Genomic DNA, 13,916 nt, shown 5'->3' with positions numbered 1-13,916 from the left:
GATTATTTTGAGGAGAAATAGTGAATTCAATTGGCTCCAATTATTTTCACTTTACTTATCGATAACGTATAAAACTTAAAATCTTTCAATTGATCAGTTCAATGATTATGCTTGAATATATATTATATGATTATTTATATAGTGAAACAATAATAATAATAATAAAAAAAAAGTCGAACTACCTGTTAAGAGGTGTGTTGACCGTGGCTGAAGCCCTACTCGAACCACCGGAAAATGAGGGATGTGATTACCGCAAAAGGAATGAAAATTCATACAAACAAAACTAATAGATATAACTATAAAGATATCTCTTGAGATGACTAACTTTTAAAAAGACATTCTATTCTTCCCTAGAAGCAATATTGGGGTGAAGGACGATGTTTCGTTCTTGTATTTGTTACATTACCTCATTCTAAAGCTTCCACAGTTAGAATGTAAGAATATACGTCGTGTCGGATGTTGACCTCAACTTCCGTAGGGATAATGTGGCCAGCAGGTATATATTCTACGTAGATAACTTCCTGCTCATGGGAGCAAACCATTAGTCACTCGTGGCCTTTTCCGGTGGTGGTTGAGGTGATTGCAAGTACTTTTCGACGGTCAAGTTAGTTTGTATTGGAGAAGAAAGGAAACAACATACTTTAACTTCAAGATAATAAAATAAAGCATATGTTTTAAAGTGTATAGGATTGCATTAACCATGAAATAGAAATAAGTGTGAGTATTTATTGGGGAAGAGGCAGATTTGAGTGTGTGAATGGAGGGACACGTGGCTGCATCCGCTAGTCGAGGCATCCCCTCCTAGGTTCATTCAATCAGTCCTTAGGTGAGCGGGCATTTAATGCTCCCTGATGAGTGGATTTTGTGACTTATCCTTTTGAAGTCTGCTGCACAAACATTATATCAATCAATCGTGTGGATCATATTTTTACTAGATCTTTGTATAAAAGATCCCCCTTTTAATATACAGGAGGCGACCTGATATTTCTCTAGCAACACTATTCCACCTTTTACTACTTCGACGTATATCATTCCGAGGTGTATCACTTCGGGGCCTCAATCTAGCCCACAGATGTGCAAGTAGTCTATCTCACCTCGACACTTCGATGGTGCGAGGTGACATGGATTGCTGACTTGCTCAGTTAGCTGCATGTTAGTAACAATCTGAAGGCTCTTCATAAGAGGTGTAACACTAAACATAAGATTCAAATCAAGAATTCTTACATGACAAATAATAAATTTTCAAAATTTTCATGTTGAATCACCATACTTTTTCATGCTCCAAAATGTACATTTTATTGCACTCAAGTACTTTTCGACGGTCAAGTTAGTTTGTATTGGAGAAGAAAGGAAACAACATACTTTAACTTCAAGATAATAAAATAAAGCGTATGTTTTAAGTGTATAGGATTGCATTAACCATGAAATAGAAATAAGTGTGAGTATTTATTGGGGAAGAGGCAGATTTGAGTGTGTGAATGGAGGGACACGTGGCTGCATCCGCTAGTCGAGGCATCCCCTCCTAGGTTCATTCAATCAGTTCTTAGGTGAGCGGGCATTTAATGCTCCCTGATGAGTGGATTTTGTGACTTATCCTTTTGACGTCTGCTGCACAAACATTATATCAATCAATCGTGTGGATCATATTTTTACTAGATCTTTGTATAAAAGATCCCCCTTTTAATATACATGAGGCGACCTGATATTTCTCTAGCAACACTATTCCACCTTTTACTACTTCTACGTATATCATTCCGAGGTGTATCACTTCGGGGCCTCAATCTAGCCCACAGATGTGCAAGTAGTCTATCTCACCTCGACACTTCGGTGGTGCGAGGTGACATGGATTGCTGACTTGCTCAGTTAGCTGCATGTTAGTAACAATCTGAAGGCTCTTCATAAGAGGTGTAACACTAAACATAAGATTCAAATCAAGAATTCTTACATGAAAAATAATAAATTTTCAAAATTTTCATGTTGAATCACCATACTTTTTCATGCTCCAAAATGTACATTTTATTGCACTATTACGTTCTCAATCTCGATAACAATTTAAGGAGATCATTATCCACAATATAAGTTCCAAGATTTGTGAGTTTTCCAGCAAAAAATATGGCTTCAAGCGCTTTCTAGTTTAGATTCAGTTTCTTATACAAGTTTCCCCATTTCGGGACATTCATATCTATCCTATCTCAATAGAGTCAATACTACATTTTTAGTATCTTGCCGGGTCAGTCCACATGAATGATCCACGACATGTTTTTAAGATAAGTTAAACGATCAACCATGTATTTATTATCATACTTATATCTTCTATTCATCGAACCTGTCTTGATTTGGGAGGATTCGAATTCTCTGGGGTACAACATGAACATAGTCATGTTACATGGCCTCACATAACTAAAGCTTCTTTGCAAAATTTGGTAACACAAATGTTAAAATGTTGTTTTAATTTGCATATTCATCAAGTACAGAAGTCATAAAATAGAACGTGAATGAGATACAGACTATAATTTAGGGACCTTCCACTAGTTTCCCCCTTTTCTCATTTCTAATCACCTAACTGGAGAAAAATAGCCTATGTTTTAGTATCAAAAATTTTATTCTATGAAGTATTTTTGAGTTTGGAACGCAATTTCTATCACGTAATCTATCACCTGAATATTTCATTGAACGGGGTCGGAAATGTTTCATATCAGTCGTTAGCTTTGCTTAACTATAGTTGGGCGAACAGAATCTCATTCCAGGTATCAGGTAAACCTGGTAAACACCAATGCAAGCAATCCTGCACTCCAGGTGTGGCTTTAATGCTGTAACGAGATATGTGACCCTCGTCCCTAAGCTCAGATAACGCTGTTACGTCCAACAGCTTAACACCCGTTCCATTCACTGCCCCTGAAGCAAGATGATCGGTAGACTCGTCTTGTAAAACTTCCTTCCCACCAGATAGAGGGGTAGTATTGTCACAAGTACCTCCCGTGTTCCAATCTCCATGGAAGAAATGCCTTGGTGATATTGACCTGAAAAACGCTTTCAGACCTGGATATTTTGGAAGCTGTGAGTTCACCCATCTTACAATACTGTAAACTGTAAAATTTTTTGCACCCGCAATACTTGCAATCTTCCTATTGGTATTAGGCAAACCCCCAACGTACATGACCCACCGGTTGGCATTAAGTTTCCCTCTATTCCAGTGGTGTCCCGTGTTCAGAACAAGAACATCAAATTTGTGAAGGAAACGGTGTAAAAATGCTGGAGGACGATCCAAGTGCATAGCGAAATTAGTGGCAGGATTAGAGGGGTCGATGGGCTCCAAGTCACAGAGACTTGCAGACCAGTAGTAAAGGATGGTAGTGTTGGAACTTGGGAATCGATAAGCCCATCCATCAGGCCGTACAGAACCATGGGCTTTGACAAGGCCATACTCCTTTCCCACGTCAAGAACATCATGTCTCTCTTTACCGCCTGTTACCATACACATCAGTGACTGGAACTGCTGTCTGCCCAATGAATCGCCAATAAATGCCAGAGTTTTGTCCTGCATCCTGCAATTGTTATTTAAAAATAAATAAAAAATCAATATTCTAAGGAATGGGCATGAAAAAAATATTCAGTTACAGGGAATAAACATGGTTGGTGCCACAACAATGCAAACTCTCCAGATATTTTAAGTTCCCCAAAACAAATATTGTACATTGTAAGAAAATCTAATATATACCTCTTCAGGAACTTAGATCCCATGAATTCTTCCATTCTACATTCTTTGGGTTGCCAACGTAGTTTCTCGTATTCAAAATCTGTACGTTGTGTCAGGCGGCAAGCCCACATTGAAGACAACCATTGCTTACAACCAAGGCCAGAATATAGGGGTCGACTATCATCTATGACCCATTTACCTTTGGCATAATTACACCCTGAAAGACTCGTCTTGTAAAACTTCCTTCCCACCAGATAGAGGGGTAGTATTGTCACAAGTACCTCCCGTGTTCCAATCTCCATGGAAGAAATGCCTTGGTGATATTGACCTGAAAAACGCTTTCAGACCTGGATATTTTGGAAGCTGTGAGTTCACCCATCTTACAATACTGTAAACTGTAAAATTTTTTGCACCCGCAATACTTGCAATCTTCCTATTGGTATTAGGCAAACCCCCAACGTACATGACCCACCGGTTGGCATTAAGTTTCCCTCTATTCCAGTGGTGTCCCGTGTTCAGAACAAGAACATCAAATTTGTGAAGGAAACGGTGTAAAAATGCTGGAGGACGATCCAAGTGCATAGCGAAATTAGTGGCAGGATTAGAGGGGTCGATGGGCTCCAAGTCACAGAGACTTGCAGACCAGTAGTAAAGGATGGTAGTGTTGGAACTTGGGAATCGATAAGCCCATCCATCAGGCCTTACAGAACCTCGAGATTTGACAAGGCCATACTCCTTTCCCACGTCAAGAACATCATGTCTCTCTTTACCGCCTGTTACCATACACATCAGTGACTGGAACTGCTGTCTGCCCAATGAATCGCCAATAAATGCCAGAGTTTTGTCCTGCATCCTGCAATTGTTATTTAAAAATAAATAAAAAATCAATATTCTAAGGAATGGGCATGAAAAAAATATTCAGTTACAGGGAATAAACATGGTTGGTGCCACAACAATGCAAACTCTCCAGATATTTTAAGTTCCCCAAAACAAATATTGTACATTGTAAGAAAATCTAATATATACCTCTTCAGGAACTTAGATCCCATGAATTCTTCCATTCTACATTCTTTGGGTTGCCAACGTAGTTTCTCGTATTCAAAATCTGTACGTTGTGTCAGGCGGCAAGCCCACATTGAAGACAACCATTGCTTACAACCAAGGCCAGAATATAGGGGTCGACTATCATCTATGACCCATTTACCTTTGGCATAATTACACCCTGAAAAATGTAATGATGACAATAAAATATGAAAATATAAGTTCTATTATACAATATGTGCACAACATCAAGTGAAATGTATCCATTACAAATCATAGATCCATATCGAAGAGTATATATGAGAATAATTGCAGATAAGAAAACCAAATGATAGGCTATCAAGGATAATACCAACCAAAGACAATTTTCCAAATGGCGTATTCTCCTTTCCAACAGCTTTCTTCCCTTTTGTGAATAGAAAATCTATCTCAATATTATTTTGACTTCTTAGATTTTTCATATGGCATAAATTACTTAAGGCTACAAGTCCATGAAATTAAGTTGGCTCCATTACAGATCCCGTTTACCAGTGCTTGTTTCATAAGAAAGAATAGACAATCTATTACAAATCCATTTCCTAGTGGTTTATCCATAAGAAAGGAGAAAATGGACAATCCAGAGGCAACTGAATCCTCTTCATTGAGCATTTCAATTTTAGTTATGACAACAATTTTTTAACAAAGCAAACAGACTAAAATTTTGTATCCAACCTTTCTCTTCAGTCCAAGTTGACGAACTTTTACTTTGCTCTGAACTTCTCGTTGCAACTACACCCTTTTCTGCTGGTTTTGAATTATTTTTTGCTTCTGACAACTTGTCTGATTCGGATCCTATCATACTTGGAGGAATTTCTGCACAAGCATTACAATATTAAAATCTGAAGCCTTATAAATGAGATAATCTTTTAAACAGGATTTCCAGTGAAATTAGGAGCTTGTTTGGGAGTGATTTTTCACCCCAAAAAATTAATTTTTTGACCGTTATTTCATTATTTAAGCCGTAAAATTTGACTTCTTCTCTCACAGGTGGTTCCCACTTTTCTCCTAACGGTCACAAAATTAATTCTCAAAATCACTCTCAAACGGGGCCATTCAAACTGCAAAAACAATGACTCTAAAGGAAAATTATACGACGTCAAGCAAAATTGATGCTGATATTATGAATATAAATAACTTAATATGGACACGAGAACAAACAAAGACACCATAACTTATGATTCCTAAATAGACAATATAACCAATTTAATATAGTAGAAGGGGGAAAAGCCATAATCTATCAAAAAGATCACTTTTTAACAAAGCAGTACTGGTAAAAGTTGCATAATGTACAAATGAAAAACAATAAACATCACAACAGCCTTTCAAAGGCCTGAGGCAACTAAACTCATTGAGCATTCCAATTGAATGATGAGATCATTTAGATCATAAATCTCAAGATGAACATTCTACCTTTCTTTTTGTTGGGCGTTGCCAAATTTCTACCGGGTTCTTCCTTAATAGTAGACTCTGTTCTTGACAATATTACTGGTTCTTCTTTGTCCCTGTCAGATTCGTTTGAAATTTTTTTTCCTCCAAAAGCTTTTTCTGAAATTTCACTTGTAATATCCGGAGGGATTTCAGCGCCATCACCTGTCACCAAAACTTTACTGTGTTCTCCCTTAATAGTAGACTCATTGCTTGACAAACCTACTGCTGCGACTTTGTCCCTTTCCGCTTCTTTTGAACTGTTTTTTCCTTCTAAAACCTTTTCTGAAACTGCTCCATCCATAAGATAAGGAGGGATTTCTGCACCATCACCAAATATATCACAATCTGAAATTCTAATTTCAGATGTTATGAAGAGGCAAGTCACAACAATTCGATTTGCCACAATAGGATCAATAGTAGAAACCCCACTTCAAAATTTATGCTTCAGCAGGCACAACACATTCTTACAAAGATAATTATTTGATAAATGAAGAGTGATAATAAAAAATATACTGGAATAAGTAGCATCAAGCAAAAGAATTTAGAAAAGTGATCATGAAAGACAATAATTCCAACTAAACTTTTCCTAAGCTCACTACCTCTAAAACTGATGGAAATGCAAGATAAAAGGGACTTTAGAAAAGTAAAGCACCGCTCAGCTTCAGAAGGAGAAAAATCAAAGTGTGCCAGATATCTGATTAATGTTTGAAGCAGATAAAGAAATTCATGATACTCCCAAGAATCCAGGGCCAATGCAGGGTTGGGAATTCTGGTGGTAGGCAAGGAAAAACCTAACCTTGTATTCTGCCCTGACAAGGAAAAACCTAATCTTGTATTCTGCCCTGAAGAAAACTTATTCCCTCCCAAACGAGCTTGAGTGCACAGCAATTATTTGTTCTAACAAATTTAACTTGACTGTCGTAGGACAAAGTACACAAGTAAGAGCAGGCAAGGATCCCACTACAATTTTTTATTTACTCCGCAACACAATGCCATCAGAAAAATCAAGCGTGTAATAAAGCTTAAGCACACTAAAGATGTCAATGCACATTTGCCAGCCAAAATATAGCATCTTAAACACTTTTAAAAAGGCAATCTTGAGGTCTATATGCGCCAGTCAGATCCAAAAAAAAAAAAAAAAAAAAAAAAATTGAAAAATGAATGACTTAACCAGCAAGGTAAATATCATAAGTAAAGGCAAACCTGGGTTCAACCGCATAATACTACTCTGAGATGGGATTAAAGAAGTGAGGAATGTAGTTTTCGTCCATGCCAGTATAAGCACCGTTGCACAAACAAAACTGATGAGGATGAGAGAGACCTGTGTAAGCTTCAGCCCATAGAAGGCTCCTTTCATCCTTGATACCGCAAATTACACAGAACTCAAAATCATTTGAATGTCATATTCGTGGTATTTCCATCAAATTAACATATCTAAACCATCACACAAGAAAGGAGCAGGGGAAACATAACACATCAGTAATCACTATTTTCAATTTAAAAGTTCAGTCAGCAATGAAAAAAAAAAATACAAAAGTTCAAAGTTACATACAAGGCCAGAAATATAAGCACATATTTAGATATATCATCCAAACAAATTCAAGGCACGTTAAACAAATTTTAGAAGATACAACGTTATTTTCTTGAAAATAATCAAATTCAAACCTTTGATGTGGATGATAGAAGCGATAAAAAAAAAAATATTTTTGCTATTTTCAAACTTGTGACCAAGTTAAAAGAATACCAATTGAAATGAGAAACAGCTAGCCTCAAACTAATTGCAGACATGAACCAATCATTGCTGTCATACGATCAAAATTCAACCACTACTTCATTTAACCGTGTCTTTCTTTAGCCTCAACACTTTTTACCCAATTTTTGACTAAACGAAGTATTACTTCATTACTTAACCTAACTTCTTGTCCCATTTGCACAAAAAATAAGTTTGTTATACACACCACAAGAACATATTCCTCCACCATCTCATAGTTCATACAAAAAATCACATTCAAAGCAACACAAACACACAAATCACATTTCCCAAACAGATCGCAGATCTCATCACATTTTCATGGAATGACAAAATAAATTATTTTTTAGAATATAGGGGTCGACTATCATCTATGACCCATTTACCTTTGGCATAATTACACCCTGAAAAATGTAATGATGACAATAAAATATGAAAATATAAGTTCTATTATACAATATGTGCACAACATCAAGTGAAATGTATCCATTACAAATCATAGATCCATATCGAAGAGTATATATGAGAATAATTGCAGATAAGAAAACCAAATGATAGGCTATCAAGGATAATACCAACCAAAGACAATTTTCCAAATGGCGTATTCTCCTTTCCAACAGCTTTCTTCCCTTTTGTGAATAGAAAATCTATCTCAATATTATTTTGACTTCTTAGATTTTTCATATGGCATAAATTACTTAAGGCTACAAGTCCATGAAATTAAGTTGGCTCCATTACAGATCCCGTTTACCAGTGCTTGTTTCATAAGAAAGAATAGACAATCTATTACAAATCCATTTCCTAGTGGTTTATCCATAAGAAAGGAGAAAATGGACAATCCAGAGGCAACTGAATCCTCTTCATTGAGCATTTCAATTTTAGTTATGACAACAATTTTTTAACAAAGCAAACAGACTAAAATTTTGTATCCAACCTTTCTCTTCAGTCCAAGTTGACGAACTTTTACTTTGCTCTGAACTTCTCGTTGCAACTACACCCTTTTCTGCTGGTTTTGAATTATTTTTTGCTTCTGACAACTTGTCTGATTCGGATCCTATCATACTTGGAGGAATTTCTGCACAAGCATTACAATATTAAAATCTGAAGCCTTATAAATGAGATAATCTTTTAAACAGGATTTCCAGTGAAATTAGGAGCTTGTTTGGGAGTGATTTTTCACCCCAAAAAATTGATTTTTTGACCGTTATTTCATTATTTAAACCGTAAAATTTGACTTCTTCTCTCACACGTAGTTCCCATTTTTCTCCTAACGGTCACAAAATCAATTCTCAAAATCACTCCCAAACGGGGCCATTCAAACTGCAAAAACAATGACTCTAAAGGAAAATTATACGACGTCAAGCAAAATTGATGCTGATATTATGAATATAAATAACTTAATATGGACACGAGAACAAATAAAGACACCATAACTTATGATTCCTAAATAGACAATATAACCAATTTAATATAGTAGAAGGGGGAAAAGCCATAATCTATCAAAAAGATCACTTTTTAACAAAGCAGTACTGGTAAAAGTTGCATCATGTACAAATGAAAAACAATAAACATCACAACAGCCTTTCAAAGGCCTGAGGCAACTAAACTCATTGAGCATTCCAATTGAATGATGAGATCATTTAGATCATAAATCTCAAGATGAACATTCTACCTTTCTTTTTGTTGGGCGTTGCCAAATTTCTACCGGGTTCTTCCTTAATAGTAGACTCTGTTCTTGACAATATTACTGGTTCTTCTTTGTCCCTGTCAGATTCGTTTGAAATTTTTTTTCCTCCAAAAGCTTTTTCTGAAATTTCACTTGTAATATCCGGAGGGATTTCAGCGCCATCACCTGTCACCAAAACTTTACTGTGTTCTCCCTTAATAGTAGACTCATTGCTTGACAAACCTACTGCTGCGACTTTGTCCCTTTCCGCTTCTTTTGAACTGTTTTTTCCTTCTAAAACCTTTTCTGGAACTGCTCCATCCATAAGATCAGGAGGGATTTCTGCACCATCACCAAATATATCACAATCTGAAATTCTAATTTCAGATGTTATGAAGAGGCAAGTCACAACAATTCGATTTGCCACAATAGGATCAATAGTAAAAACCCCACTTCAAAATTTATGCTTCAGCAGGCACAACACATTCTTACAAAGATAATTATTTGATAAATGAAGAGTGATAATAAAAAATATACTGGAATGAGTAGCATCAAGCAAAAGAATTTAGAAAAGTGATCATGAAAGACAATAATTCCAACTAAACTTTTCCTAAGCTCACTAACTCTAAAACTGATGGAAATGCAAGATAAAAGGGACTTTAGAAAAGTAAAGCACCGCTCAGCTTCAGAAGGAGAAAAATCAAAGTGTGCCAGATATCTGATTAATGTTTGAAGCAGATAAAGAAATTCATGATACTCCCAAGAATCCAGGGCCAATGCAGGGTTGGGAATTCTGGTGGTAGGCAAGGAAAAACCTAATCTTGTATTCTGCCCTGAAGAAAACTTATTCCCTCCCAAACGAGCTTGAGTGCACAGCAATTATTTGTTCTAACAAATTTAACTTGACTGTCGTAGGACAAAGTACACAAGTAAGAGCAGGCAAGGATCCCACTACAATTTTTTATTTACTCCGCAACACAATGCCATCAGAAAAATCAAGCGTGTAATAAAGCTTAAGCACACTAAAGATGTCAATGCACATTTGCCAGCCAAAATATAGCATCTTAAACACTTTTAAAAAGGCAATCTTGAGGTCTATATGCGCCAGTCAGATCCAAAAAAAAAAAAAAAAAAAAAAAAATTGAAAAATGAATGACTTAACCAGCAAGGTAAATATCATAAGTAAAGGCAAACCTGGGTTCAACCGCATAATACTACTCTGAGATGGGATTAAAGAAGTGAGGAATGTAGTTTTCGTCCATGCCAGTATAAGCACCGTTGCACAAACAAAACTGATGAGGATGAGAGAGACCTGTGTAAGCTTCAGCCCATAGAAGGCTCCTTTCATCCTTGATACCGCAAATTACACCGAACTCAAAATCATTTGAATGTCATATTCGTGGTATTTCCATCAAATTACCATATCTAAACCATCACACAAGAAAGGAGCAGGGGAAACATAACACATCAGTAATCACTATTTTCAATTTAAAAGTTCAATCAGCAATGAAAAAAAAAAATACAAAAGTTCAAAGTTACATACAAGGCCAGAAATATAAGCACATATTTAGATATATCATCCAAACAAATTCAAGGCACGTTAAACAAATTTTAGAAGATACAACATTATTTTCTTGAAAATAATCAAATTCAAACCTTTGATGTGGATGATAGAAGCGATAAAAAAAAATATTTTTGCTATTTTCAAACTTGTGACCAAGTTAAAAGAATACCAATTGAAATGGGAAACAGCTAGCCTCAAACTAATTGCAGCCATGAACCAATCATTGCTGTCATACGATCAAAATTCAACCACTACTTCATTTAACCGTGTCTTTCTTTAGCCTCAACACTTTTTACCCAATTTTTGACTAAACGAAGTATTACTTCATTACTTAACCTAACTTCTTGTCCCATTTGCACAAAAAATAAGTTTGTTATACACACCACAAGAACATATTCCTCCACCATCTCATAGTTCATACAAAAAATCACATTCAAAGCAACACAAACACACAAATCACATTTCCCAAACAGATCGCAGATCTCATCACATTTTCATGGAATGACAAAATAAATTATTTTTTTTCATACAGCAAGTGTGAAACGTTTCAGTATATGGGGGGGAGGGATGCTTTTTGATTGCCCAACATCAAATTGAGGGGGGGGGGGGGGGGGGGTATTTTATATCGTGAAGAACTGAATAAAATGCAAAAATAAAAAGTGTAAAGGCTAGAATCTGTTACAATGAATCATCAATTGTACAGAATTATCAATGAATTCTAAAATTGGATCGATCGGAACGGAAAGAGAATAATATATTGTTCACACAAAAATCACAACTGAATCGTAGAGAGTGTCGAAAGCAAACAACGTCACGTAAAACTTATACCTTTTTACAAAAACGTCCCAATTTAAAACCTCCAAAATCCCTGAATCTCCAACCAAGTACTTCGAAATTAACTACAACTTTCACCTATGCAAACTGCAATAATTTTTCTTCTTCTTTTGCTACCTGTTATACAGTAACTGGTAATAATTACAAAGCAATGAACAAGACAGAGAGAGATGAAAAAGGCAGAGTCTAATGCCAACGCGGCGGCATTAAATATGACGGAATCTGTACAGGTGGCGGTAGCGGTGGGGATTGTGGCGGAGAAAAAATGAATCGTAAATAAATTTATAGTGGTGCCTAATAGGGTCGGGGAATCATATTATTTTGACTCATAATGTGACTGGCCTTACATAATCAAGTTATATGGGAGCCGTTTGAGCCTCGTTATTTCTAGATTATAATGAGATGAATAGTATTTTTTTGAAAAATGAGTGGATGAAAAGTTTTTGATTTACGTGTAATATTATTTTATTAAAAATTGTGTAGTTAAAAGTAAGAAAGTAAGAAATTTAATTTAATGTAATGAGAAATAATGGGCTCAAACGGAGGCATAATTGGTTATTAATTCTGGCAAGAACGCGTTTCATATCAAGAATTGGGTTAGCCCTAGTACTAAGGCTTTCATTTAAATTAAAGTCAACAATTAATTTTAATCGCTTATTTTATGTTATTCACAATTTTTAAATTTTTATCAAAATTTACTAAAAATTCAATTTTAATATCGACCAAGCAGGAGCTTAATTTATTCAAATCAGTTTAGATTTTACTATTATAAGTCGTAATTTTCATTATTGATTATGTATTACCTATGAATAGTAAAAGCTACTTATAAAATGGGTAAATATATTCTCATTTTAATTTCTAAAATTTTATTAATTAATATAATTCGTCCAAAAAGTTCATTGGAATCAAGTAAAAGGCTTATTTTTGAATCACAAAAATAATATGAATTATTCCATACGTACCGAATGATGTCCCCTCTCTCACAATGCATGCGAGCCCCGCATGAATTTTAAAATGCCAACATGTGGTTTCCATCCTTATTGTGAGTAGTAGGTAAAATATTCGATAAAACAATTCAGTACGTATAGTATTGTCCAAATAATATATATAAAAGCACGACAAAATATTTTCATGGGAAGGAGACATTTTGACAAAAACCATCAAATTTTGTAAATAAAAAGTTCGACCAGTAAATGAAAAATAAAAATTAAGAACATAAGAGATGCAATAAGTAAGTTAGTGAACATTTAGTGCAATTAAAACATCAGTATTGGATTATTTTTGAAACTCTCAAGCAAAATAAGTGACAAAAGAATCATGACGATAAGGTAGTCAACTTGAAAGGGAAGAAAGTGGGTAGGTTTGAAAGTGACTGTGAAATAGGAAATGAATTGCAAAATAGGCAAAAACAAGGACGAGAAAATGGTGAGAACAAAGGCTTTAGAAGACCATTTTAGAGAATTTGATAAATGTTAATAAAAAATATATTTTTTTTTTATTTTTTAACCACACATTTCACATCAATACATTATTCAAAAATTCATTTTTTTCCCTCAAAATGGGGCTAAAACAAGGGTTTAATTTTTTCTTTTTGTATTTTTTAAATAGGTTGCAAGGACAAGTTCTGCTATATTTTCAAAAGGTTGAGAATGTCTAGTGGAAAAAAAAGGTTGACAGTAGGTCAGTGAAAGTTGAAATGTTGGCAGAGAGGGACATTATTTTCATGGATCATGCTAATGAACAATTTTTTTTTTTTGCAAACTCCCTTATTTACTATTCGTAATGGGGGTGGGGGGTCACAAGTAGACTTTTTAAAATTCACGTGGAGTTCGCTAATTTTGTAAGAGTGAATACACCTTGTCAACAAGATTTTATTCAAATATCTTTATCCTATTTT

The 13,916-nt window shown here is 35.3% G+C and overlaps 2 protein-coding genes across 2 annotated transcripts; both read right to left on the bottom strand.

Moving 5' to 3' along the window:
• Positions 1–2,424: 2,424 nt before the first annotated feature.
• On the bottom strand, positions 2,425–12,343 carry LOC111366871 (protein trichome birefringence-like 14). Its single transcript, XM_022987561.1, has 7 exons — positions 12,014–12,343; positions 7,409–7,639; positions 6,188–6,523; positions 5,450–5,590; positions 4,724–4,919; positions 3,952–4,550; positions 2,425–2,946 (listed from the first exon to the last, which is right to left on the bottom strand). The coding sequence occupies exons 2-7, from the start codon at positions 7,560–7,562 to the stop codon at positions 2,717–2,719; spliced, it is 1,656 nt and encodes a 551-aa protein (XP_022843329.1). The 5' UTR covers positions 7,563–7,639; positions 12,014–12,343; the 3' UTR covers positions 2,425–2,716.
• LOC111373854 (protein trichome birefringence-like 16) lies at positions 8,295–11,297 on the bottom strand. Its single transcript, XM_022996442.1, has 5 exons — positions 11,278–11,297; positions 10,816–11,046; positions 9,628–9,963; positions 8,890–9,030; positions 8,295–8,359 (listed from the first exon to the last, which is right to left on the bottom strand). The coding sequence occupies exons 2-5, from the start codon at positions 10,967–10,969 to the stop codon at positions 8,295–8,297; spliced, it is 696 nt and encodes a 231-aa protein (XP_022852210.1). The 5' UTR covers positions 10,970–11,046; positions 11,278–11,297.
• Positions 12,344–13,916: the final 1,573 nt, after the last annotated feature.

Source organism: Olea europaea, chromosome 2, assembly GCF_002742605.1.
Source record: "Olea europaea var. sylvestris chromosome 2, O_europaea_v1, whole genome shotgun sequence".
In the NCBI taxonomy this organism is placed as follows: Eukaryota; Viridiplantae; Streptophyta; class Magnoliopsida; order Lamiales; family Oleaceae; genus Olea; species Olea europaea.
The sequence above is the reverse complement of the archived record's forward strand: the minus strand, read 5'-3'. Positions and strand labels throughout refer to the sequence as shown.

Excerpts from the sequence above, each read along its gene's own strand:
- LOC111373854 (XM_022996442.1), bottom strand. The coding sequence starts at position 10,969 with ATGAAAGGAGCCTTCTATGGGCTGAAGCTTACACAGGTCTCTCTCATC. Across the intron at positions 9,964-10,815 it reads TATTATGCGGTTGAACCCAG|AAATCCCTCCTGATCTTATG; the intron begins GTTTGCCTTTAC and ends GTGATGGTGCAG. Across the intron at positions 9,031-9,627 it reads AACGCCCAACAAAAAGAAAG|AAATTCCTCCAAGTATGATA; the intron begins GTAGAATGTTCA and ends ATGCTTGTGCAG.
- LOC111366871 (XM_022987561.1), bottom strand. The coding sequence starts at position 7,562 with ATGAAAGGAGCCTTCTATGGGCTGAAGCTTACACAGGTCTCTCTCATC. Across the intron at positions 5,591-6,187 it reads AACGCCCAACAAAAAGAAAG|AAATTCCTCCAAGTATGATA; the intron begins GTAGAATGTTCA and ends ATGCTTGTGCAG. Across the intron at positions 4,551-4,723 it reads GGATCTAAGTTCCTGAAGAG|GATGCAGGACAAAACTCTGG; the intron begins GTATATATTAGA and ends TAACAATTGCAG.